The following is a 21,287-nucleotide window of genomic DNA, read 5'->3' on the forward strand; positions in this document are numbered from 1 at the left end:
AACTGTAAAATAATTGTAATAAAACCTATTTTATATATTAAATGTTTTATACGACGGTTTGAGTCTGTCCATTATTTTATATTAAACCCTGTGGCCAGAAGCGCGGCCACTATAGATGCCAGGCAAGTGTACGGTGGCTCAGTGGTAGCAACTGGGTTCAAATCCGACGAAGAACAAAATCTGCTGGAGTTTGTATATTCTCCCTGTGTTTTGTGTGGTTTTCCAGGTTCTCTGGCTTCCTCCCAAAATCACATCAATAGGGTAATGGCTTCCTATGAAATTGTCCATATATAAGCAACAGACATTCATGTAGTTTGGCCGTCGTATATAAAGACGACAAAGAGGGTGAAAATTGCGGTGCTGCCAATGATTACACCAGAGTCACATTATGCATAGGGGGACACATGAGGCAATTCTTCTAGGGGAGGATACCTCTGTAGTACGGCATGAGATAAAACACACCATAAATGTTTTTCCGCCTGCGAAAATATTTTGTAATGTAATGGGTGGCACTCGGAGTTACAGTATGAGTCCTAGTATATAAAGGGAAATTAAGCGTTGTATTTACTCCTGGGCCCTGACACAAATCTAGTGTCTGAGTAACCGTATCCCCCCCCCCCCATTCCTACCTAACAACCACAAAAATATACCGCCACGAGCTGCCGTATATGGAGCAGCACCTGGACCCCTCACGGTTCTGCGGAACTGAACTTAAATTTGCCACAGAACCCTATAGTGATCTATGTGTGGCTCGTAAGAACCGTGGGGACCCGATTGTTGTGCCCATAATACGGGTATCTGAAACTGGTAATGTTCGTGTATATACTGTATGCATAATATATACACGTAGTCCATAGATTTTTGTATACAGCGGAGTGTAGTTCAGATCCCTTTATGGCAGCTGCCAGTTTGAAGGGAAAGAGGATTGGAGCTCAGACACCTAATAGAAGTTCCTAAAAGAATGTGCATTTATTTAAAAAAAAAAATAATAATAAAGATTTACTTGGAGCACAATCGCAAACATTGGTGATACCGTAACAGAAACCATCAGGCACGACAAAATATCTGTGTACCCCCCCCCCCCCCCCAATATACAGAATTACAAATTGTAGCATATATTTATAGCATATGTTACTTTTCATTTACATTATAAAATTAAACATTGATAATAGAATGTCTCAAGTACAGGAGCCATTCTGCTGAGGCCGAAACATAAAGTATCAGGCAGTTTTGATCTTCATAAAAATGGCCGCTTAGTGAGATTCCCATTACCCTGAGGAGACACACTTGCAGCTGGAGCTCTTAGGTCTGTTCTGAACTGTAAATAAATCCTACACCTTATCCAATCAGCGTGCAGAGGGCGGGGCAGTTACCATGGTGCTTGTAAACATCAAGTCTGAGGGGTTTTACTTCACTGTATGGAGGCATTGGCTGCAGAGGTTTGTATGGGGGAGGCTGGAGGGATAATCTACACCCACCTATCACTTCAGGGGGTTTATAAAGCGTAATCTACACCCAGCATTATTGTTTATATTCACAGGATGTGAAACTAAGATGTAATACTTTTCACAGCTGAGGGTTTGTTGCAATTGTATCCAGTCTAGACAATCCACTACGCACTAACCAGTCTGGACTCCAGACTGATACATAGTTTGCTACATTGTATCAGTGCAGGTTTATAGGGGGTCCGAGGACTGGCCTATTTGTAAGGCAGAGCAGAGCCAATAACACTTTTGTTGATTTTTTATTTTTTTTAGACTCCGCTATATGATGTTATTGGTCGTCTCCGATTGAGGAGCAATTACCTCACTACCATTTCAGCTTCTGACATCTTGGCGCTCCCATTACCCATGGTTTCCGGCCCTGTAAAACTTCCATTTGTGCGTCTACGCAGAATTTGACAATGGCTAAAGAGGTTTCCTTCCAAGACCTCCCGCTGTCAACCGAGTCCATGAGCTGGAAACCTCGAGACCTGTCCCAGACTCGGTTCTTCAAGGTGGCTTGCAGGACGTTTGGTCCTCCAAAGTCAAGGACGCGCCGAATCATTGCTCCCGCCATGGAAAAAGCTGAGTCTGGTACAGAAGAAGTGAATGTGGAGACGTCTGGGGCCTCCAGGAGCATCTTCAGGTCACAATCTGATCGGCCGAGTGGGATAGAAGAGCCAAGTCATGCTCCGAGAAGTGTTTCAGACTGGATATCCGAAAGGAAGAATTTAAGAACCCAGTTGGACAATATGGGGGATGTGGAAACGTGGCTGCAAGGAAAACCAGAGCTGACTGCTCTAGAGAGACGCGTACGGAATAAAATGGTAGAAAGACAGGCCGGAAGTAAGATGTCCTGGAAGAATGCTCAAGAAATGGTGGGTGCAGTAGTTACAGCGCTGCTATTAATGGTTAGAGCGCTGTCGTAATGTGACCGCAAAGAAGCGGAACACTTTAAAGGACACGTCCAGAAATGTCATTCGTGGAGGTCTGTGAGCGAGATTCCCTCCTATCATTAGAAGAAAGCGACTGCAGTTCTGTACTGAGCACCATGACCTCCCTCGGCGACATCTCCTATTTTTTGATGGCCAGTATTCACGGCCGATACAAAACCGGCAGTGTGAATACAGCCGTAGAACTACACTGTTCTGAAAACAGCCGTGGGAATGTAGCCTAAGTCATAATTTGAAGATTTCCAAATATCAGTGGTCTACAACCTGTGGCTCTACAGCTGTCCCAAAACTAAAACTCCCAACATAACTTCCAGCCTGAGAGTTGTAGTTCATGCACCAGGGTCCAGATACAATTACCGCCTCTGCTCCCCCTACAAGCCTGAGTGCTAAACTCCGCTAATGACTACTTCTCTGAAAAATCTTATTTGTAGGATGAAGAACGCAGCATGTCAAAGAGCGCACAACGCCGTGTCACTACACCCTCCATCCAGCAACCCAACCCTGAAGCCCTGGCCATTATGGACTATTACCTGCACCAACGACGACTTCGCCTTGTAGACCTCTATAACCAGACGAACAAAAGCAAAAAGAGGGAAATCTCCAGTCAAGACCTGAAGTCTGTGAGGAAGGAGGTGACGTAAATATGTACATGTATTCCATAATTATATTCTTGTATATAGGGGACAGTAATATAGTAGTTATAATACTGCCCCTATGTACAAGAATATAACTACTATAATACTGCTCCTATATACAAGAATATAACTACTATAATACTGCCCTCTATATACAAGAATATAACTACTATAATACTCTCCCTATATACAAGAATATAACTACTGTAATACTGCCCTCTATGTACAAGAATATAACTACTATAATACTGCTCCTATATACAAGAATATAACTACTATAATACTGCCCCTATATACAAGAATATAACTACTATAATACTGCTCCTATATACAAGAATATAACTACTATAATACTGCCCTCTATGTACAAGAATATAACTACTATAATACTGCTCCTATATACAAGAATATAACTACTATAATACTGCTCCTATATACAAGAATATAACTACTATAATACTGCTCCTATATACAAGAATATAACTACTATAATACTGCTCCTATATACAAGAATATAACTACTATAATACTGCCCCCATATACAAGAATATAACTACTATAATACTGCCCCTATATACAAGAATATAACTACTATAATACTGCTCCTATATACAAGAATATAACTACTATAATACTGCCCTCTATGTACAAGAATATAACTACTATAATACTGCTCCTATATACAAGAATATAACTACTATAATACTGCTCCCTATATACAAGAATATAACTACTATAATACTGCTCCTATATACAAGAATATAACTACTATAATACTGCCCCTATATACAAGAATATAACTACTATAATACTGCCCCTATGTACAGGAATATAATTACTATAATACTGCTCCTATATACAAGAATATAACTACTATAAGACTTCTCCTATATACAAGAATATAACTACTATAATACTGCCCCTATATACAAGAATATAACTACTATAATACTGCCCCTATATACAAGAATATAACTACCATAATACTGCCCCTATATACAAGAATATAACTACTATAATACTGCTCCTATATACAAGAATATAACTACTATAATACTGCCCCTATATACAAGAATATAACTACCATAATACTGCCCCTATATACAAGAATATAATTACTATAATACTGCTCCTATATACAAGAATATAACTACTATAATACTGCTCCTATATACAAGAATATAACTACTATAATACTGCCCCTATATACAAGAATATAACTACTATAATACTGCCCCTATATACAAGAATATAACTACCATAATACTGCCCCTATATACAAGAATATAACTACTATAATACTGCTCCTATATACAAGAATATAACTACTATAAGACTTATCCTATATACAAGAATATAACTACTATAATACTGCTCCTATATACAAGAATATAACTACTATAATACTGCCCCTATATACAAGAATATAACTACTATAATACTGCCCCTATATACAAGAATATAACTACTATAATACTGACCCTATATACAAGAATATAACTACTATAATACTGCCTCCTATATACAAGAATATAACTACTATAATACTGCTCCTATATACAAGAATATAACTACTATAATACCGCCCCTATATACAAGAATATAACTACTATAATACTGCTCATATATACAAGAATATAACTACTATAATACTGCCTCCTATATACAAGAATATAACTACTATAATACTGAGCCTATATACAAGAATATAACTACTATAATACTGCTCCTATATACAAGAATATAACTACTATAATACTGCCCCCTATATACAAGAATATAACTACTATAATACTGCTCATATATACAAGAATATAACTACTATAATACTGCTCCTATATACAAGAATATAACTACTATAATACTGCTCCTATATACAAGAATATAACTACTATAATACTGCCTTGTATATACAAGAATATAACTACTATAATACTGCTCCTATATACAAGAATATAACTACTATAATACTGCCTTGTATATACAAGAATATAACTACTATAATACTGCCCCTATATACAAGAATATAACTACTATAATACTGCTCCTATATACAAGAATATAACTACTATAATACTGCTCATATATACAAGAATATAACTACTATAATACTGCCTCCTATATACAAGAATATAACTACTATAATACTGAGCCTATATACAAGAATATAACTACTATAATACTGCTCCTATATACAAGAATATAACTACTATAATACAGCCCCCTATATACAAGAATATAACTACTATAATACTGCTCATATATACAAGAATATAACTACTATAATACTGCTCCTATATACAAGAATATAACTACTATAATACTGCTCCTATATACAAGAATATAACTACTATAATACTGCCTTGTATATACAAGAATATAACTACTATAATACTGCTCCTATATACAAGAATATAACTACTATAATACTGCCTTGTATATACAAGAATATAACTACTATAATACTGCCCCTATATACAAGAATATAACTACTATAATACTGCTCCTATATACAAGAATATAACTACTATAATACTGCCTTGTATATACAAGAATATAACTACTATAATACTGCTCCTATATACAAGAATATAACTACTATAATACTGCTCCTATATACAAGAATATAACGACTATAATACTGCTCCTATATACAAGAATATAACTACTATAATACTGCTCCTATATACAAGAATATAACTACTATAATACTGCCCCCATATACAAGAATATAACTACTATAATACTACCCCCTATATACAAGAATATAACTACTATAATACTGCTCCTATATACAAGAATATAACTACTATAATACTGCTCCTATATACAAGAATATAACTACTGTAATACTGCTCCTATATACAAGAATATAACTACTATAATACTGCTCCTATATACAAGAATATAACTACTATAATACTACTCCTATATACAAGAATATAACTAATATAATACAGCCCCCTATATACAAGAATATAACTACTATAATACTGCCCCTATATACAAGAATATAACTACTATAGTACTGCCCCTATATACAAGAATATAATTACTATAATACTGCCCCCTATATACAAGAATATAACTACTATAATACTGCCCCCTATATACAAGAATATAACTACTATAATACTGCTCCTATATACAAGAATATAACTACTATAATACTGCCCCTATATACAAGAATATAACTACTATAATACTGCCCCCTATATACAAGAATATAACTACTATAATACTGCCCCTATATACAAGAATATAACTACTATAATACTGCTCCTATATACAAGAATATAACGACTATAATACTGTCCCTATATACAAGAATATAACTACTATAATACTGCCCCTATATACAAGAATATAACTACTATAATATTGTTCCTATATACAAGAATATAACTACTATAATACTGCCCCCTATATACAAGAATATAACTACTATAATACTGCCCCTATATACAAGAATATAACTACTATAATACTGCTCCCTATATACAAGAATATAACTACTATAATACTGCCCCTATATACAAGAATATAACTACTATAATACTGCTCCTATATACAAGAATATAACAACTATAATACTGCCTCCTATATACAAGAATATAACTACTATAATACTGCTCCTATATACAAGAATATATCTACTATAATACTGCCCCTATATATAAGAATATAACTACTATAATACTGCCCCTATATACAAGAATATAACTACTATAATACTGCTCCTATATACAAGAATATAACTACTATAATACTGCTCCTATATACAAGAATATAACTACTATAATACTGCCCCTATATACAAGAATATAACTACTATAATACTGCTCCTATATACAAGAATATAACTACTATAATACTGCTCCTTTATACAAGAATATAACTACTATAATACTGTCCCCTATATGCAAGAATATAACTACTATAATACTGCCCCTATATACAGGAATATAACTACTATAATACTGCTCCCTATATACAAGAATATAACGACTATAATACTGCCCCTATATACAAGAATATAACTACTATAATACTGCCCCCTATATACAAGAATATAACTACTATAATACTGCTCCCTATATACAAGAATATAACTACTATAATACCGCTCCCTATATACAAGAATATAACTACTATAATACTGCCCCTATATACAGGAATATAACTACTATAATACTGCCCCTATATATAAGAATATAACTACTATAAGGGCATGACCACACATGGCGGAATTCCTCCGCAACTGTCCGCATCAATGCCGCACCTAATCCGGGTTGCGGATTACGGCTGCGGATCTGCACAAAATGTGCAGAAAATTGATGCGGACTGGCCGCTGCGGACTGCAGGAAAAGTGCTTCCCTTCTCCCTATCAGTGCAGGATAGAGAGAAGGGACAGCACTTTCCCTAGTGAAAGTAAAAGAAATTCATACTTACCGCCCGTTGTCTTGATGACGCGTCCCTCCTTCGGCATCCAGCCCGACCTCCCTGGATGACGCGCCAGTCCATGTGACCGCTGCAGCCTGTGCTTGGCCTGTGATTGGCTGCAGCCGTCACTTCCACTGAAACGTCATCCTGGGAGGCCGGACTGGAGACAGAAACAGGGAGTTCTCGGTAAGTATGAACTTATATGTTTTTTTACAGATACATGTATATTGGGATCGGTAGTCACTGTCCCGGGTGCAGAAACAGTTACTGCCGATCGCTTAACTCTTTCAGCACCCTGGACAGTGACTATTTACTGACGTCTCCTAGCAACGCTCCCGTCATTACGGGAGCCCCATTGACTTCCTCAGTCTGGCTGTAGACCTAGAAATACATAGGTCCAGCCAGAATGAAGAAATGTCATGTTAAAAAACCAATACGCTCCGCACCACACATAACATGTGCATGACAGCTGCGGACTTCATTGCGGAACTTAGAATCTCCATTGAAGTCAATGGAGAAATTCCGCCATGAGTCCGCAACCAGTCCGCCACTGCTCCGCAACAGACAGAGCATGCTGCGGACACCACATTCCGCTCCGCAGCCTATGCTCCGCAGCGGAATTGTACGCATCGTGTAAACGAACACTGCGAAATTAAAGTGAAAGTCAATGGAGAAACGGCTCCGCTGCGGATTAACGCTGCGGAGTGTCCGCAGCGGAATTTAAGTGAAAATCCGCCATGTGTGAACCCGCCCTAATACTGCCCCTATATACAAGAATATAACTACTATAATACTGCTCCTATATACAAGAATATAACTACTATAATACTGCTCCTATATACAAGAATATAACTACTATAATACTGCCCCTATATACAAGAATATAACTACTATAATACTGCTCCTATATACAAGAATATAACTACTATAATACTGCTCCTTTATACAAGAATATAACTACTATAATACTGTCCCCTATATGCAAGAATATAACTACTATAATACTGCCCCTATATACAAGTATATAACTACTATAATACTGCTCCCTATATACAAGAATATAACTACTATAATACTGCCCCCTATATACAAGAATATAACTACTACATACTGCCCCTATATACAAGAATATAACTGCTATAATACTGTCCCTATATACAAGAATATAACTACTATAATACTGCTTCTATATACAAGAATATAACTACTATAATACTGCTCCTATATACAAGAATATAACTACTATAATACTGTCCCCTATATACAGGAATATAACTACTATAATACTGCTCCTATATACAAGAATATAACTACTATAATACTGCCCCTATATACAAGAATATAACTACTATAATACTGCCCCTATATACAAGAATATAACCACTATAATACTGCGCCTGTATACAAGAATATAACTACTATAATAATGTCTCCTATATACAAGAATATAACTACTATAATACTGCCCCTGTATACAAGAATATAACTACTATAATACTGCCCCTATATACAAGAATATAACTACTATAATACTGCCCCTATATACAAGAATATAACTACTATAATACTGCCCCTATATACAAGAATATAACTACTATAATACTACTCCTATATACAAGAATATAACCACTATAATACTGCGCCTGTATACAAGAATATAACTACTATAATAATGTCTCCTATATACAAGAATATAACTACTATAATACTGCCCCTATATACAAGAATATAACTACTATAATACTGCCCCTATATACAAGAATATAACTACTATAATACTGCTCCCTATATACAAGAATATAACTACTATAATACTGCTCCTATATACAAGAATATAACTACTATAATACTGCCCCTATATACAAGAATATAACTACTATAATACTGCCCCCTATATACAAGAATATAACTACTATAATACTGCTCCTATATACAAGAATATAACTACTATAATACTGTCCCTACTATTTATATTTGTGTTTGTAGGGGCAGCATTATAGTTGTTAATTATCTTTTCTTTTTTTTATCAGGCTGAGATACCTATCAGTGACTTGCAATTTGATGATCTGGTTGTCTCACTTGGCAGCAAATATCCCAATCATATTAATTACAAGGAGCTTTCAGTAGGACGACATTTATGGTGGAAGAAAACAAGGGACGAGCGTAAGAAAGGCATGTCAGTAAACCCAGGTAGAGGAAAATTGTTATGGTCTATTAGACTCTCTGGATTATCAGATGCCGAATTTAAGGAATTTTACAGAACAACCGGTGCATTGCATATGTTTTATGTCTTTGCAGCAGCTGTAAAATGCTTCTTACCGCCCGGTAACGCCCAACCTGAGCCATCCGTTTCTAGAAGTCTCGATAGCTTGATGGATTCCAAATGGAAATCCCGTCCAGTTTACAGCGGACAAAGTGACAGCAGCAAATCACAGTTCTTACAGGTGCCACCGATTAGTCTGGATGAGATGAGACCCCTCAGCTACGAAGACATGGAGGAGATCGGAAAGAATTACAGGGAAAGGAGACGAAGAGCACAGGTAAAATGGTGGGACAGGAAGTGTGGCAGTGCAGTAGGGACTACAAGGCCCAGCATCCCACCATTATACTCGTTCAACATTTAACTGGTTAATAGATAAAACTTATGGTTTACATTTTATAATAACACTTTCAAACATTGCTCTGGGAAAGCTGGGTGACTACCTTTGGGGCAGCTGTAATAGTGGTCATATTGGTTGTCATCCAGCTTTTCCAGACGGAACACGAAATAGCTGAAGACGATTTTTATTTACTGGGGCGCTTTGCATTTTAGGTGGAAATGTTAACATCTTACAGTGTGAAGTAATGATCAAGTATTCGGTAATCCGTTTTCTCCTTAGAGTAACACCCGTCTATTAGAATGGCTGGAGCAGTGCCGTCTGGTGCGCACCGGTAATGCCGCTGTAGATGCCCACGCTCTGCCCTCTACCCTGGGAGAGGAGACAGCAGAGCTGGTGGAGCAGTTCAGAAGACAGGGCCTGCAGCAATACCACAAGATCTTAAAACTGTGCAAGGCCTATGGGGTGCCCCTCACAGAGACGCTGCTGGAACAAGGTGACACCCCATTCTCGTTATGAAGTCCTCGCCCTAGAAATGGTCCTTTCGGTCTGAGTCTGAGAATATCCGTTTTTTTCATGTCTCTATGGGCAGCTTTATTTTATCCGGGGGACAAGCTCATTTGTGAATCGGAAGAACATCTGCAGCTCCGACAGCCCGGGACAGCGCTCCCGTCCAAGGATAACGTCGAGGGGCAGAGTGATCGAGTGACATCTTCTCTGGAGGGAGCAAGAATGTTTAAGAAATGGAGAAATTCTTCGGAGACTTGGTAAGCCGCCACGCTGAATGAACACGTAAAACCATACTGGGTCGATTCCCCAAGAGGGATACATAGAGGGGGCTCCAAAAAGGAAATTAGTAAGCCCCCTTTATTTTGCTAATTCACACCCCCCCCCCTCCATACAGGTCATAAAGGGCCACTGGATATTATTACTATTGATGCGCTTGTAAAGAGTGGAAGCCGTGCTTAGGTTCTCACCACCTAATTAGAATGGGCATGGGGCCAACCGGACCTGGGGCCACTTTCTCCAAGGGCCCCAGAGCAGCCACTTGGGATGCCACTATGGTATGTATGCCCTCCTGGGAAAGCAAGACCCTTTATGATCAGGATATGGGGGTGTAAGGGCGTAAAGTGTCAGTCTTTACTGTAATCCTGGCCTTATGTTTATGAACCAGGAGGTGCAGGATGAACAGAGCTATGTCCTGGCCTGTCTGGAGGGTGATGCGGTGAACGGGAATGTGGAAGAATTAAAAAAGTTACTAGTAGAGTTTTAAATGATAACAAATTAGTATTTTTAGCAGTGGCCCATATCCTCCAGAAAAATATGTCAAGTTGGTCAAGAGAAAAGTCAGAGGCAAGAAGGAAGTCGGAACAGAAACGCTGAGGTGCTGGACGACGTTTGAGCAATTCGAGGAAATGAGCCGGTAAGATGAAAAGGCAAAAGCAGCGCTGGGTGCTGATGTAAAAAAAGAATGAAATTCATGAGCAGTGCAGAGTATTTCAGGAGAGGAGTGTAATGACCTTGTCGAAGGTCACAGACTGAGAGTTACATAGTGGAAGCAGCAGAAGCACCAGAGCAGCACAGAGTCCTTCAGGAGAGGAGTGTGCTGATCTTGTGAGGCGTCTTAGAATGGGAGTTACATGGGGGAAAGAGCAGGATCCCCCAGCAGCAGCACAGAGTATTTCAGGAGGGGAATGTGACATATGAAGATTATTGTGTGCTTAGAATTCATCATGTTCATATAATCTTTTTACTTTTAGAAACCTGAGGCACCGATTCCATCATCGCTTCTATACGTCCGATGACAACGCATTTTGGCCGGGACAGTTGCAGGAGAAGCTTCGTATCTATCTGCCCAAAGTAACCGACACTACCTTGTAATAAAATGGATTTTTCTTTATACAAATCTTCTTTATTTTATTTATTTTCAGTTGCGGTAAGACTCTCGCCATCTAAATATTCAGGGGTGACTACAGCAAACCCCCAATATTCCCCTCCTCCATGTCACACTCACAGGGGTTCAGAAAGCTGAGGTGAGAGAAGCTGGGGGGGGGGGGGAGTCCTCACACTGTAGCACGGCCTGTGATATGGAGGGCACTCGGGGGTCACTGGGAATTTTCCGTCAGGGTCAGGGAGGTAAAAATAGATTCCGATAGCGATATTCCATGATCTGTAATAACACCACCTGAGATTGTGGCTTCATTTTACAGTTGTGGTCTTGTAAAAAAATTGACATTTGCGCATATCAGATATAAAATATATATTCCACTTTTATATAATATGACCACGATTGCACCATTTTAAGGGAGTCCCATAAGGATTAATGGCCAGACTGCAGTTTCATACACAACCTCCTGCAAGGTCTTATGTTTGTTTCCTAACTCTTCATGGAGGACATTGGATTTGAAACTATTTAGAAATAATGACCCCAAAAAAATATAAAAAATTACAAGTGCAAACCAATCCCTGCAAAATCCAGCAGACACGTCACGTGGTTTCCATGGATGCAGTACAGCTGGGCGCCGCTACATAGTTGGCGCTGTTCCTTCCGGAAGTCTCGGGCTCTTCTTTACCTCGCCCAGCGCCTCTCACTCTCTCTCTTCCTCGGGCTGTCTGCGGAGAAGGCGGACGTTCCGAACCGGTGAGTGAATCCGTCGCCATCCGCGCTGATTTTATAACATCTTGTACCGGCTGATACATCATCGTGTGCCGGCAACTTGGAGGGGGTTCTCCGCTGTGTTATTTCTATAGGGACTGGGGATATAGACTGGATATGAGGTGTTAGGTCGGTACGGCCTGTGAGGAATATGGCGGCTTGTGTGTACATGGTGCGGGCTCTCACCGCTGCCTGGGCCCTGCTCTCTCATTACTGCATAGAAGGGGTTAATCTATGGAGATCTCTGTATACTGACAAACTGCGTGGGGTCTACAAGTCCCAGCATGGCGGCCTGGTCTTAGCGTCCCTTCTCTCTGTATTCGGTTATATTGTAACCAATATGAGAGAATCTCCGTTGCCGCCATGTTTCTTCCATGTCACAGGCAGCGCCGGGGGCAGCTATGTAAGGACCCTGCAGACAGCACCTCATAGCTCAGCTCCCTGGACCCCCATAAATATGACCTGCAGTCGCTCCTGTAGTTTTAGGTGGTGAGAGGAGTTGACCTTTACATTTTCTCATTGTAGTTTTTAGCGTTGGGGGCGGCAGGTCTGGGGTGTTCGGTGTAGCAGAGTCCAGATTGTGTTGGGTTAGCCGTGTAGTTGAGGTCTAGTATGGAGGTTACTGGAGGTGATTTTTATATACCGGACACCAGTAGGGTAAGAGGTGGTTGTACTGGTGACCTCCCCTCTGTTGCGCTTCATATATAGGATTGGCAGAGTTGGGTTTCTGGGACCCCAGAGATCAGCGGTTATCACCTGGAGAAGTGGCGTCTTCCGGCCCCCTGTAGTGATGTTTACGCTGCACGATGGGTGATCGTGTAAGGCTTGGGAGTCCTCGTCTGGTCATGGGGCTGTATTTTATACTGATGACCTATTGATCGGTGGAGGTCTGACCCCTGAACCCCACGCTGATCGGCTTTTCTGGCTGCCACCTGGTGCTGGAAGCAGAAGGCTCCAACTGTATAGTGGTGGTGCTGAGCTACTGCAGAACGGCTGCGATATAGTGGTTGGTACAGGGTCCGGGTTTCGGACCCCACTGATCATATACTGAAGACCTATCCTGTATATGAAAACAAAAAAACAGCCCCCAGCCTGGACAACCCCCTATAAGCCGGCCATACACTTTAGATAGCTGATTGTCCGGGAGCTGTTCCGCCCGACTCCCCCGTATGTTCAGGCGCTCTCTTCAGCCGAGTGCACGTATGTTCTCCGGGAGAATGTGGCGGCCGGACTCCTGGCAGCGGCTTCTCTAATAACAAGCAAAAAGAATCGGGCATTTTTAAATTCAACATGCCCAACTCTACGCTCCCCTGACATCTTCCGTCGGGCGAGAGTTGAGATGCTGCCATACACATTACATGCCAGTCCTGCCAAAATCAGCGGGTTTGGTGACGTACATCTAAAATCTATGGCCGTCCTTAGACGCTGTTATCAGAGTCTTGTCTCCAGAAAGCATGGAGGGGACGATGGCTGCCCTGAGGAGGGTCCTCTTACCGCAATGTCCGCAAGGATTTACATCAATGATTGCAACACAGGGAAGACGAGGGCTACAAACTTCTGCAAGTCTGTCTGGGATGATGGGTTTCTGGTGGTGTATATAGGGGTGTCCCACCTGTGGTATATAAATAGGGTGGGCTATAGGGTATGATCAGAGGGGGGCCAACTTCTGAGAACCCTTCAATATCTTAATGGGTTGCATCTTTAGTCATATGGCCTAACCTAGTGTCTCGCTGGAAGCATGGTGGGGGTTGCAATCCCTTTTTGGTGACCAGTTAGGGTGTGTTTACACCCTGAAATACGCCTGGAAAAAAAAAACTTTAACTCTTACAAACCTCTGGCCACAGAATTCAATGGGACAAACGACGTTTCTATCAGACAGAGCGTTTTTTACGCCGCAGTTTAAAAAAAACGCGTATAAAAGGAACATGTCGCTACTTGAGCTGTTTTTGGCGCTGTTTTTCATTGTCCATTAAAAACCGGCTCAAAACTATTTCAGCTTTAAAAATGGATGAAAATCAGTCTTTTCTCTGAAAACCGCTCCGGTGGTTTCAGCTATTTTTGACTTTGCGTGTGAACATTCCCTTAGGGTTCCAGCAGTTACACCCCCACCAAGCAGACATTCATGGCATAGTGTCGGGAAGTCTCCAGCGGCCGTCCCTTCCACCCTCCATACACGAGTCTGTGGGGCGCCCTGTGCTCTGGCAGCGTGTTCCTGGAGGGAGAGTACAGCAGTGTCACCCATTCTGCGGCTGGCCTCTCGTGTCAGTTGTCTGAAGTTTATCTGCGACATACGAATGATTGTGTCTCCTTTCAGCATTACAAAGATGGTTCAGTATTAACCAATCAGGTGTTGTCTTTAGATATCATGGCGGCGCTCCGACCGCTCATTAAACCCAGGATCGTCAAGAAGAGGACAAAGAAGTTCATCCGCCACCAGTCCGACCGTTATGTTAAGATTAAGGTCAGTGCGGCGACCTCCATATATAATATACGTGTGACGCCGGAGGGGACAATAACTCACGTGACCGTTTCTCTTCCTTCCTGCAGCGCAACTGGCGTAAACCCAGAGGTATTGACAACAGAGCCCGCAGGAAGTTCAAGGGACAGATCCTGATGCCCAACATTGGTTATGGTAGCAACAAGAAGACCAAACACATGCTGCCCACAGGATTCCGCAAGTTTCTGGTCCACAATGTCAAGGAACTAGAGGTTCTGATGATGAGCAACAAGTGAGTGGCTGGGGGACGACGACGCTGCAAATGACGGGTGCCTATGAGAGTCGAGGACACCATAAGTAGAGTCCCTTTCTCTTAAAGAGGCTCTGTCACCAGATTTTGCAACCCCTATCTGCTATTGCAGCAGATCGGCGCTGCAATGTAGATTACAGTAACGTTTTTATTTTAAAAAAACGAGCATTTTTGGCCAAGTTATGACCATTTTTGTAGTTATGCAAATGAGGCTTGCAAAAGTCCAAGTGGGTGTGTTTAAAAGTAAAAGTCCAAGTGGGCGTGTATTATGTGCGTACATCGGGGCGTTTTTAATACTTTCACTAGCTGGGCGCTCTGATGAGAAGTAACATCCTCTTCTCTTCAGAACGCCCAGCTTGTGACAGTGCAGATCTGTGACGTCACTCACAGGTCCTGCATCGTGACGGCCACATCGGCACCAGAGGCTACAGTTGATTCTGCAGCAGCATCAGCGTTTGCAGGTAAGTCGATCTTACCTGCAAACGCTGATGCTGCTGCAGAATCAACTGTAGCCTCTGCTGCCGATGTGGCCGTCACGATGCAGGACCTGTGAGTGACGTCACAGATCTGCACTGTCACAAGCTGGGCGTTCTGAAGAGAAGAGGATGTTACTTCTCTTCACAGCGCCCAGCTAGTAAAAGTATTAAAAACGCCCCGATGTACGCACCTAATACACACCCACTTGGACTTTTACTTTTAAACACACCCACTTGGACTTTTGCAAGCCTCATTTGCATAATTACAAAAATGGTCATAACTTGGCCAAAAATGCTCGTTTTTTTAAAAATAAAAACGTTACTGTAATATACATTGCAGCGCCGATCTGCTGCAATAGCAGATAGGGGTTGCAAAATCTGGTGACAGAGCCTCTTTAAAGGGGTTGTATCAGAAACGGCAATTATCACCTATCCACATGATAGGTGCTGATCGTTGGACCTGCTGAGCCCATGTTCCTTCTTACTGCATTAGTGAGGAGGACTAAGAAGAGACGGTCAATCATGTGCGCTTCTGCTCCATTCAAAGCATTGGACTGGTGGAAACGGCCAAGTACAGTGCTCAGCTGTTTCCATCCGTCTCAGACATTAAATGGAAAGGCACCGCGCATGCTTGACCGCCGCTCCTTACTGTGATCGGGCCCGGTCTATACTGGTACACCACTTTTTGAAGTAGGTTTATGTAGATGAAGCTTATATTCTCACGATTTTCTAGATCTCTGCTTGCTGTTAGTGAACAAATACAATATTTACCTGAAAACTTGTATAAGATGAGGTATAGTGGAGGAACAGAGAGGATGTTCTCTCTGCTTCCATAAAGTTGCACCTGCTGCCATTAATGTGTGTTCAGATGTTGAGGTGCAGTTGAAGATTGTTCCTAGTACTCAGAACTAGGCCAGTGCATGCTGGGAGTTGTAGATCCGCAGCTGGAAAAACCCATGCAGACCGTGCACCGAGAGATTCCCGCTATAGATTCTGATCTACATCAATAGGCCGGGGCTATACAGAACTGAACCGATCATGTGTGCACAGTAATGTACATTGCGCTATCACACGAAAGATTATATGGCGGGATCGTGTGACATCACATATGTACCTGCATTGTCCAGTGTCCGCGGTTCCAGTGTTGGATTTGTTTGCAATTACATAGATTCACTTGAGGCCCCTCTTTACTGCCCCTCCCCCGGCTTTCTGCAATTACTCTTAGCATGTTGCATGAGATTGTAATGTTGCGTCTTGGCCACAATCAGTCATTGGCGCTATCCTGACGCTACTGGCTATTACATGAAGGTCCCATTCAGGCCATAGTTTCAGGAATTGGGGGAAGGGGGGGGGGTTCTCCTGCACTTGAGTTGATTAGAATAAATCTGTTAATGATCACAATCTCACAAACTGTCCTTTTCCTAGGTCCTTCTGTGCAGAAATCGCTCACAATGTCTCCTCAAAGAACCGAAAGACCATTGTAGAAAGAGCAGCACAGCTCGCCATCAAAGTCACAAACCCCAACGCCAGACTGCGCAGCGAGGAGAACGAATAAACATCTGTGGTTATTTGTGCTAAATAAACTTTAAAAAAAAAAAAAGGGATTTAGCATTTTCTTCTTTTTAAAGCGTGCCGATATAAAAATAATAGTATGAGGAGGAATTGTCCGGGTTTTATGTATCACAAGCTTAAAGGAACACTCCACCAGGGCTTGAGGAGGCGGAGCATGACAACAGGAAGGAGAGAATCTGAGTAACGTTCCAGCCCCCCCACAGGAATTTTTCCTGGAGTTTAAGGTACTCTTGCACATGTTGTTTAATAGTGCTGACCCCTACCTATATCTGCAGGATAGGTCATCAGTATATGATCAGTGGGGGTCCGCCAACACCCGGGCCCTGCACCGATCTGTGACTGCTGCCTCTGGGTGCTGGTAACTATGCAGCGTCCGTGCCGGAAGCAAAAGAGTGGTCGGAGCCGGAGGCAGACAGAACCGCTATCTAGGTCATCAGTATAAAAAAAAAACAGCCCAAACCTGGACGATCCCTTTGAGAAAACGTCCATAGAACTAAGAAAAACCGTGTTCAGGTACACGCAGAAAAACCTCACCCTTATTTAACATGGTGGATGTCAATGTGAAAACCTGCGGCAGAATAAAGACCAATGGGGCAGGCTGCAGCTTTAAAAATACACAGCGAGCCCTGAGAACTAGGCGGCTTCCAACTGCATTGTGTGATTAATCTTATGAAAACCTATTCACTACAGTAACCTCTAAAATGTGCTGCAGTGTAGAAGTGCTTATACACACACGCTAAACATGCCTAAAAAAAATGTGAATCCACCCTTAAAGGGGTTGTCTAGTCCCTCAAAATTGATAGCCTAACCAAAGGATAGGCCATCAATAACTGATAGGTCGTGGTCCAACTAAGCTGGTTTTAAGGGGGTGCAGCGCGGCCTCCCCTTCTACTTGCTCACTGGATCGCTGACACGGATGTAGCGGTGATTCACTGGTATCGCAGCCTTCACTTCAATGGGAGAAAAGGCCACAATACCTGTGAATCAATGCTACATCTGTGCTGGTGATTCACAGTGAGCAAGTAGAATGAAGGGGAAGCGGCGCTCGTACGCGTGCTATACCCCCTTCAAAATAGCTGATCCACAGGGGTCCCGGGTGATGGACCTTGACCCATCAGCTATTGATGGCCCATCCTGAGGATAGACCATCAATTTTTAGGGACTAGACAATCTAAATTGTACCTCTTACTTTCAAAACCTCTAGACATGTCAGATGTTTTAAATGGTGGGGGTCTGAGCACTGAGACCCCCCCCCCCCCCCCACCGATCACTAAAACAAAGTGGCAGAAGTGCTCAGGTGAGTGATGTGCTTTGCTTCTGCTTTGGTTTTCCTTGCTGAGCGAGCGGTGTACAGACTTTCTATTGAACCCGTGCGCCACTCACTCTGCTTTCTGAGGGAAGCAAAGCAGAAATTATATGGCACAGCGCACACCTGAACTCTTCTGCCACTTGGGTTTATCGATCGGTGGGGGTCTGAGTGCTTGGACCCCCACCGATCAAAAGTTCTGACATGTAAAGTTTTGTTACCCTTTTTAATGACACTACAGCTTTTCAACAGAACTCATTTTTCTTCAGTATTAAGTTCCTACCATTTGGCTGCTGTGGAGCCTGTGGACGGCCGGTCTCCTGCAAATTCTAACTGGCCCCCTCTACTCAGGGAGGAGGTTGTACAGGGGGGAAAGCTGGCAAGTGTTCATGGAGGGCAGGACATGTTGGTATCCTAATGAAAACCGGTAAATCACAGGCTATCCAGATGCTTTCTCTATCCTCTGACCTGCTGTGTACAACCTCCTCCTTTCAGGCTTCATGCACACGACCGTGCCCGTAATTACGGGCACATCCAGCTGTTTTTACGTGCCGTGCTCCCATTATAAAGTATAGGAGCACGGTCCGTAAAATGAAAAAATAGAACACGTCCTATTTTTTTCGCCAGGCTTCTACGGCACGTTCACTTTCCTGTAGACATACGGGAAGGTGTCCGTTGACTATAAATGAATAGGCCCGTGATTACGGACGATTTTACGATCGTGTGCATGGGGCCTAAGGCCAGGGCAACACCTAGGCTTCTTGTAGCGCTACGGATTGGTTTTTAACTATTGGGCTACAGCTCCAGTCCAAATGAATTCGTTTGAGTTGCATGCAGTCTTACGTATTGCAGCAATCACTAGTATAAAATCAATCAGCGCTACAAAAAGCCACATGAACTTAAATTTAACCTGCGCATGGGATTCATGGACTTAGGCCTCGTGCACTCTTCAGGGTGCTAGCGGTTTTTCTGACGGCTAGCACCCTGACCCATTCATATCAATGGGGCCATGCTTGCTTCAGTTTTTTTGACGGTCCCGTTGCTCCGTTCCGACAAAAGTAGAGCATGTCCTACTTTGGTCAGAGATTCCGTGACCGTGAGGCCGTCAAAAAAACAAACAAAACTGAAGGCACACAAAAGCCGTCCGTGTGTGACGGAGCCGTTTCCTAGCAATGGCCAGGGCGGGCAGAAGTACGTTAGAGATATTGCGCTAATCGGCAGCCACTTCTCTATCCAGCACTGATCGAGATAAGAGGCTGCTGATAAAATAAAAAGCAGTTCATACGTACCCTGGTCGTTGTCTTGGTGACGAGTCCCTCTTCTTCCTCCAGTCCGACCTTTCTGTATGACGCAGCAGTCCATGTGGTTGCTGTAGCCTGTGATTGGCTGCAGAGGCGGTCATGTGGGATGAAGCGTCATCCCTGGAGGCCGGCCTTCTGACGTCATCTAGGCTTGCGTGACCGCCACTACAGCCTGTGATTGGCTGCAGCGGTGACATGGGAGGAAACGTCATCCCAGGAGGAAAAAGCAGGGAGTTCTGGGTAAGTAGGAACTGATTTTTTTATTTAATTAGAATTGTATTTTGCGAGCGCCGAGCATGGTCATTCTTCAGCGCTAGTCACTGTCCAGGGTGCTGAAAGCGTTACCGCCGATCAGTGCAGCCCATTAACTCTTTCAGCACCCTGTACAGTGCCTAGCGCTGAACAACCCTGCTCTTTCAGCACCCTGGACAGCACCATGCTCAGAAATGGAAACACGGAAATCACACGGGCACACGGATCCGTCAAAAACGGCCACCAAAACGGTGAAGGAAGTGCGCACGAGGCCTTAGGCTACATTTACACGAGCGTATCCGAGAGAAAAATCTGACCTAGACCTGATTTTGCGAGTTTATTTTTTAGCCAAAATTTCCTGTGGGCAACAGGGCGGATAGTCCGTGTACCTTTACGCTTTGTATCTGCCATGTGTGCACTTACCCTTATAGTTACATGATAAAATGTTGCCAGCCTACAGCCGCCACTAGGGGGCACTTAAGACAGTTTTGACTTCTGTATCCCTAGTGGTGGCTGCATTTTATACACACGACCGTATTTTTCATCAGTAATTACTGACCCCTTTCAGTATTTTTACAGATCGGTGTCTGTGCTGAAAAAATTATAGAACCCGTCCTATTCTTGGCCGTAATTACGGCAAGGACTCTCCCGTAGAAGTCTATGGCAGCTTACCATCCGTATACCGTCAGTATTTACGGAAGCCTTGATATGCAACATGCTGAAGACATCATTTGCACCCTCCCTTTTTTTTACGGATCCGTATATACGGACCGTATTTATGGACAGTATTTCGAGATAGATGAAAATACGGTCGTGTGCGTGGGGCCCTAATCTTGGCCCAGTGCTGCTGTAAATTTATGAAATCCTT

At 42.1% G+C, this 21,287-nt stretch overlaps 2 protein-coding genes across 3 annotated transcripts; both read left to right on the plus strand.

Moving 5' to 3' along the window:
• Positions 1 to 1,361: 1,361 nt before the first annotated feature.
• On the plus strand, positions 1,362 to 12,015 carry EFCAB12 (EF-hand calcium binding domain 12). 2 transcript variants are annotated; one of them, XM_075832429.1, is made up of 9 exons: positions 1,362 to 1,439; positions 1,758 to 2,359; positions 2,866 to 3,066; positions 9,543 to 9,702; positions 9,811 to 10,052; positions 10,392 to 10,605; positions 10,702 to 10,876; positions 11,407 to 11,532; positions 11,870 to 12,015. In XM_075832429.1, exons 2-9 carry the CDS (start codon positions 1,904 to 1,906, stop codon positions 11,988 to 11,990), a joined length of 1,695 nt encoding a protein of 564 aa, XP_075688544.1. In that variant the 5' UTR covers positions 1,362 to 1,439; positions 1,758 to 1,903; the 3' UTR covers positions 11,991 to 12,015. The 2 variants fall into 2 exon arrangements, with proteins under 2 accessions (XP_075688544.1, XP_075688545.1); XM_075832430.1 differs by having other exon boundaries at positions 11,410 to 11,532.
• A 628-nt stretch (positions 12,016 to 12,643) lies between these two features.
• RPL32 (ribosomal protein L32) lies at positions 12,644 to 17,592 on the plus strand. Its single transcript, XM_075831844.1, has 4 exons — positions 12,644 to 12,750; positions 15,126 to 15,226; positions 15,313 to 15,494; positions 17,414 to 17,592. The coding sequence occupies exons 2-4, from the start codon at positions 15,131 to 15,133 to the stop codon at positions 17,541 to 17,543; spliced, it is 408 nt and encodes a 135-aa protein (XP_075687959.1). The 5' UTR covers positions 12,644 to 12,750; positions 15,126 to 15,130; the 3' UTR covers positions 17,544 to 17,592.
• Positions 17,593 to 21,287: the final 3,695 nt, after the last annotated feature.

This window comes from Rhinoderma darwinii, chromosome 7 (genome assembly GCF_050947455.1).
Source record: "Rhinoderma darwinii isolate aRhiDar2 chromosome 7, aRhiDar2.hap1, whole genome shotgun sequence".
NCBI classification, from domain to species: Eukaryota; Metazoa; Chordata; class Amphibia; order Anura; family Rhinodermatidae; genus Rhinoderma; species Rhinoderma darwinii.

Excerpts from the sequence above, each read along its gene's own strand:
- RPL32 (XM_075831844.1), top strand. The coding sequence starts at position 15,131 with ATGGCGGCGCTCCGACCGCTCATTAAACCCAGGATCGTCAAGAAGAGG. Across the intron at positions 15,227-15,312 it reads ACCGTTATGTTAAGATTAAG|CGCAACTGGCGTAAACCCAG; the intron begins GTCAGTGCGGCG and ends TCCTTCCTGCAG. Across the intron at positions 15,495-17,413 it reads GTTCTGATGATGAGCAACAA|GTCCTTCTGTGCAGAAATCG; the intron begins GTGAGTGGCTGG and ends TCCTTTTCCTAG.
- EFCAB12 (XM_075832429.1), top strand. The coding sequence starts at position 1,904 with ATGGCTAAAGAGGTTTCCTTCCAAGACCTCCCGCTGTCAACCGAGTCC. Across the intron at positions 2,360-2,865 it reads GGAAGAATGCTCAAGAAATG|GATGAAGAACGCAGCATGTC; the intron begins GTGGGTGCAGTA and ends TCTTATTTGTAG. Across the intron at positions 3,067-9,542 it reads TGAAGTCTGTGAGGAAGGAG|GCTGAGATACCTATCAGTGA; the intron begins GTGACGTAAATA and ends TTTTTTTATCAG.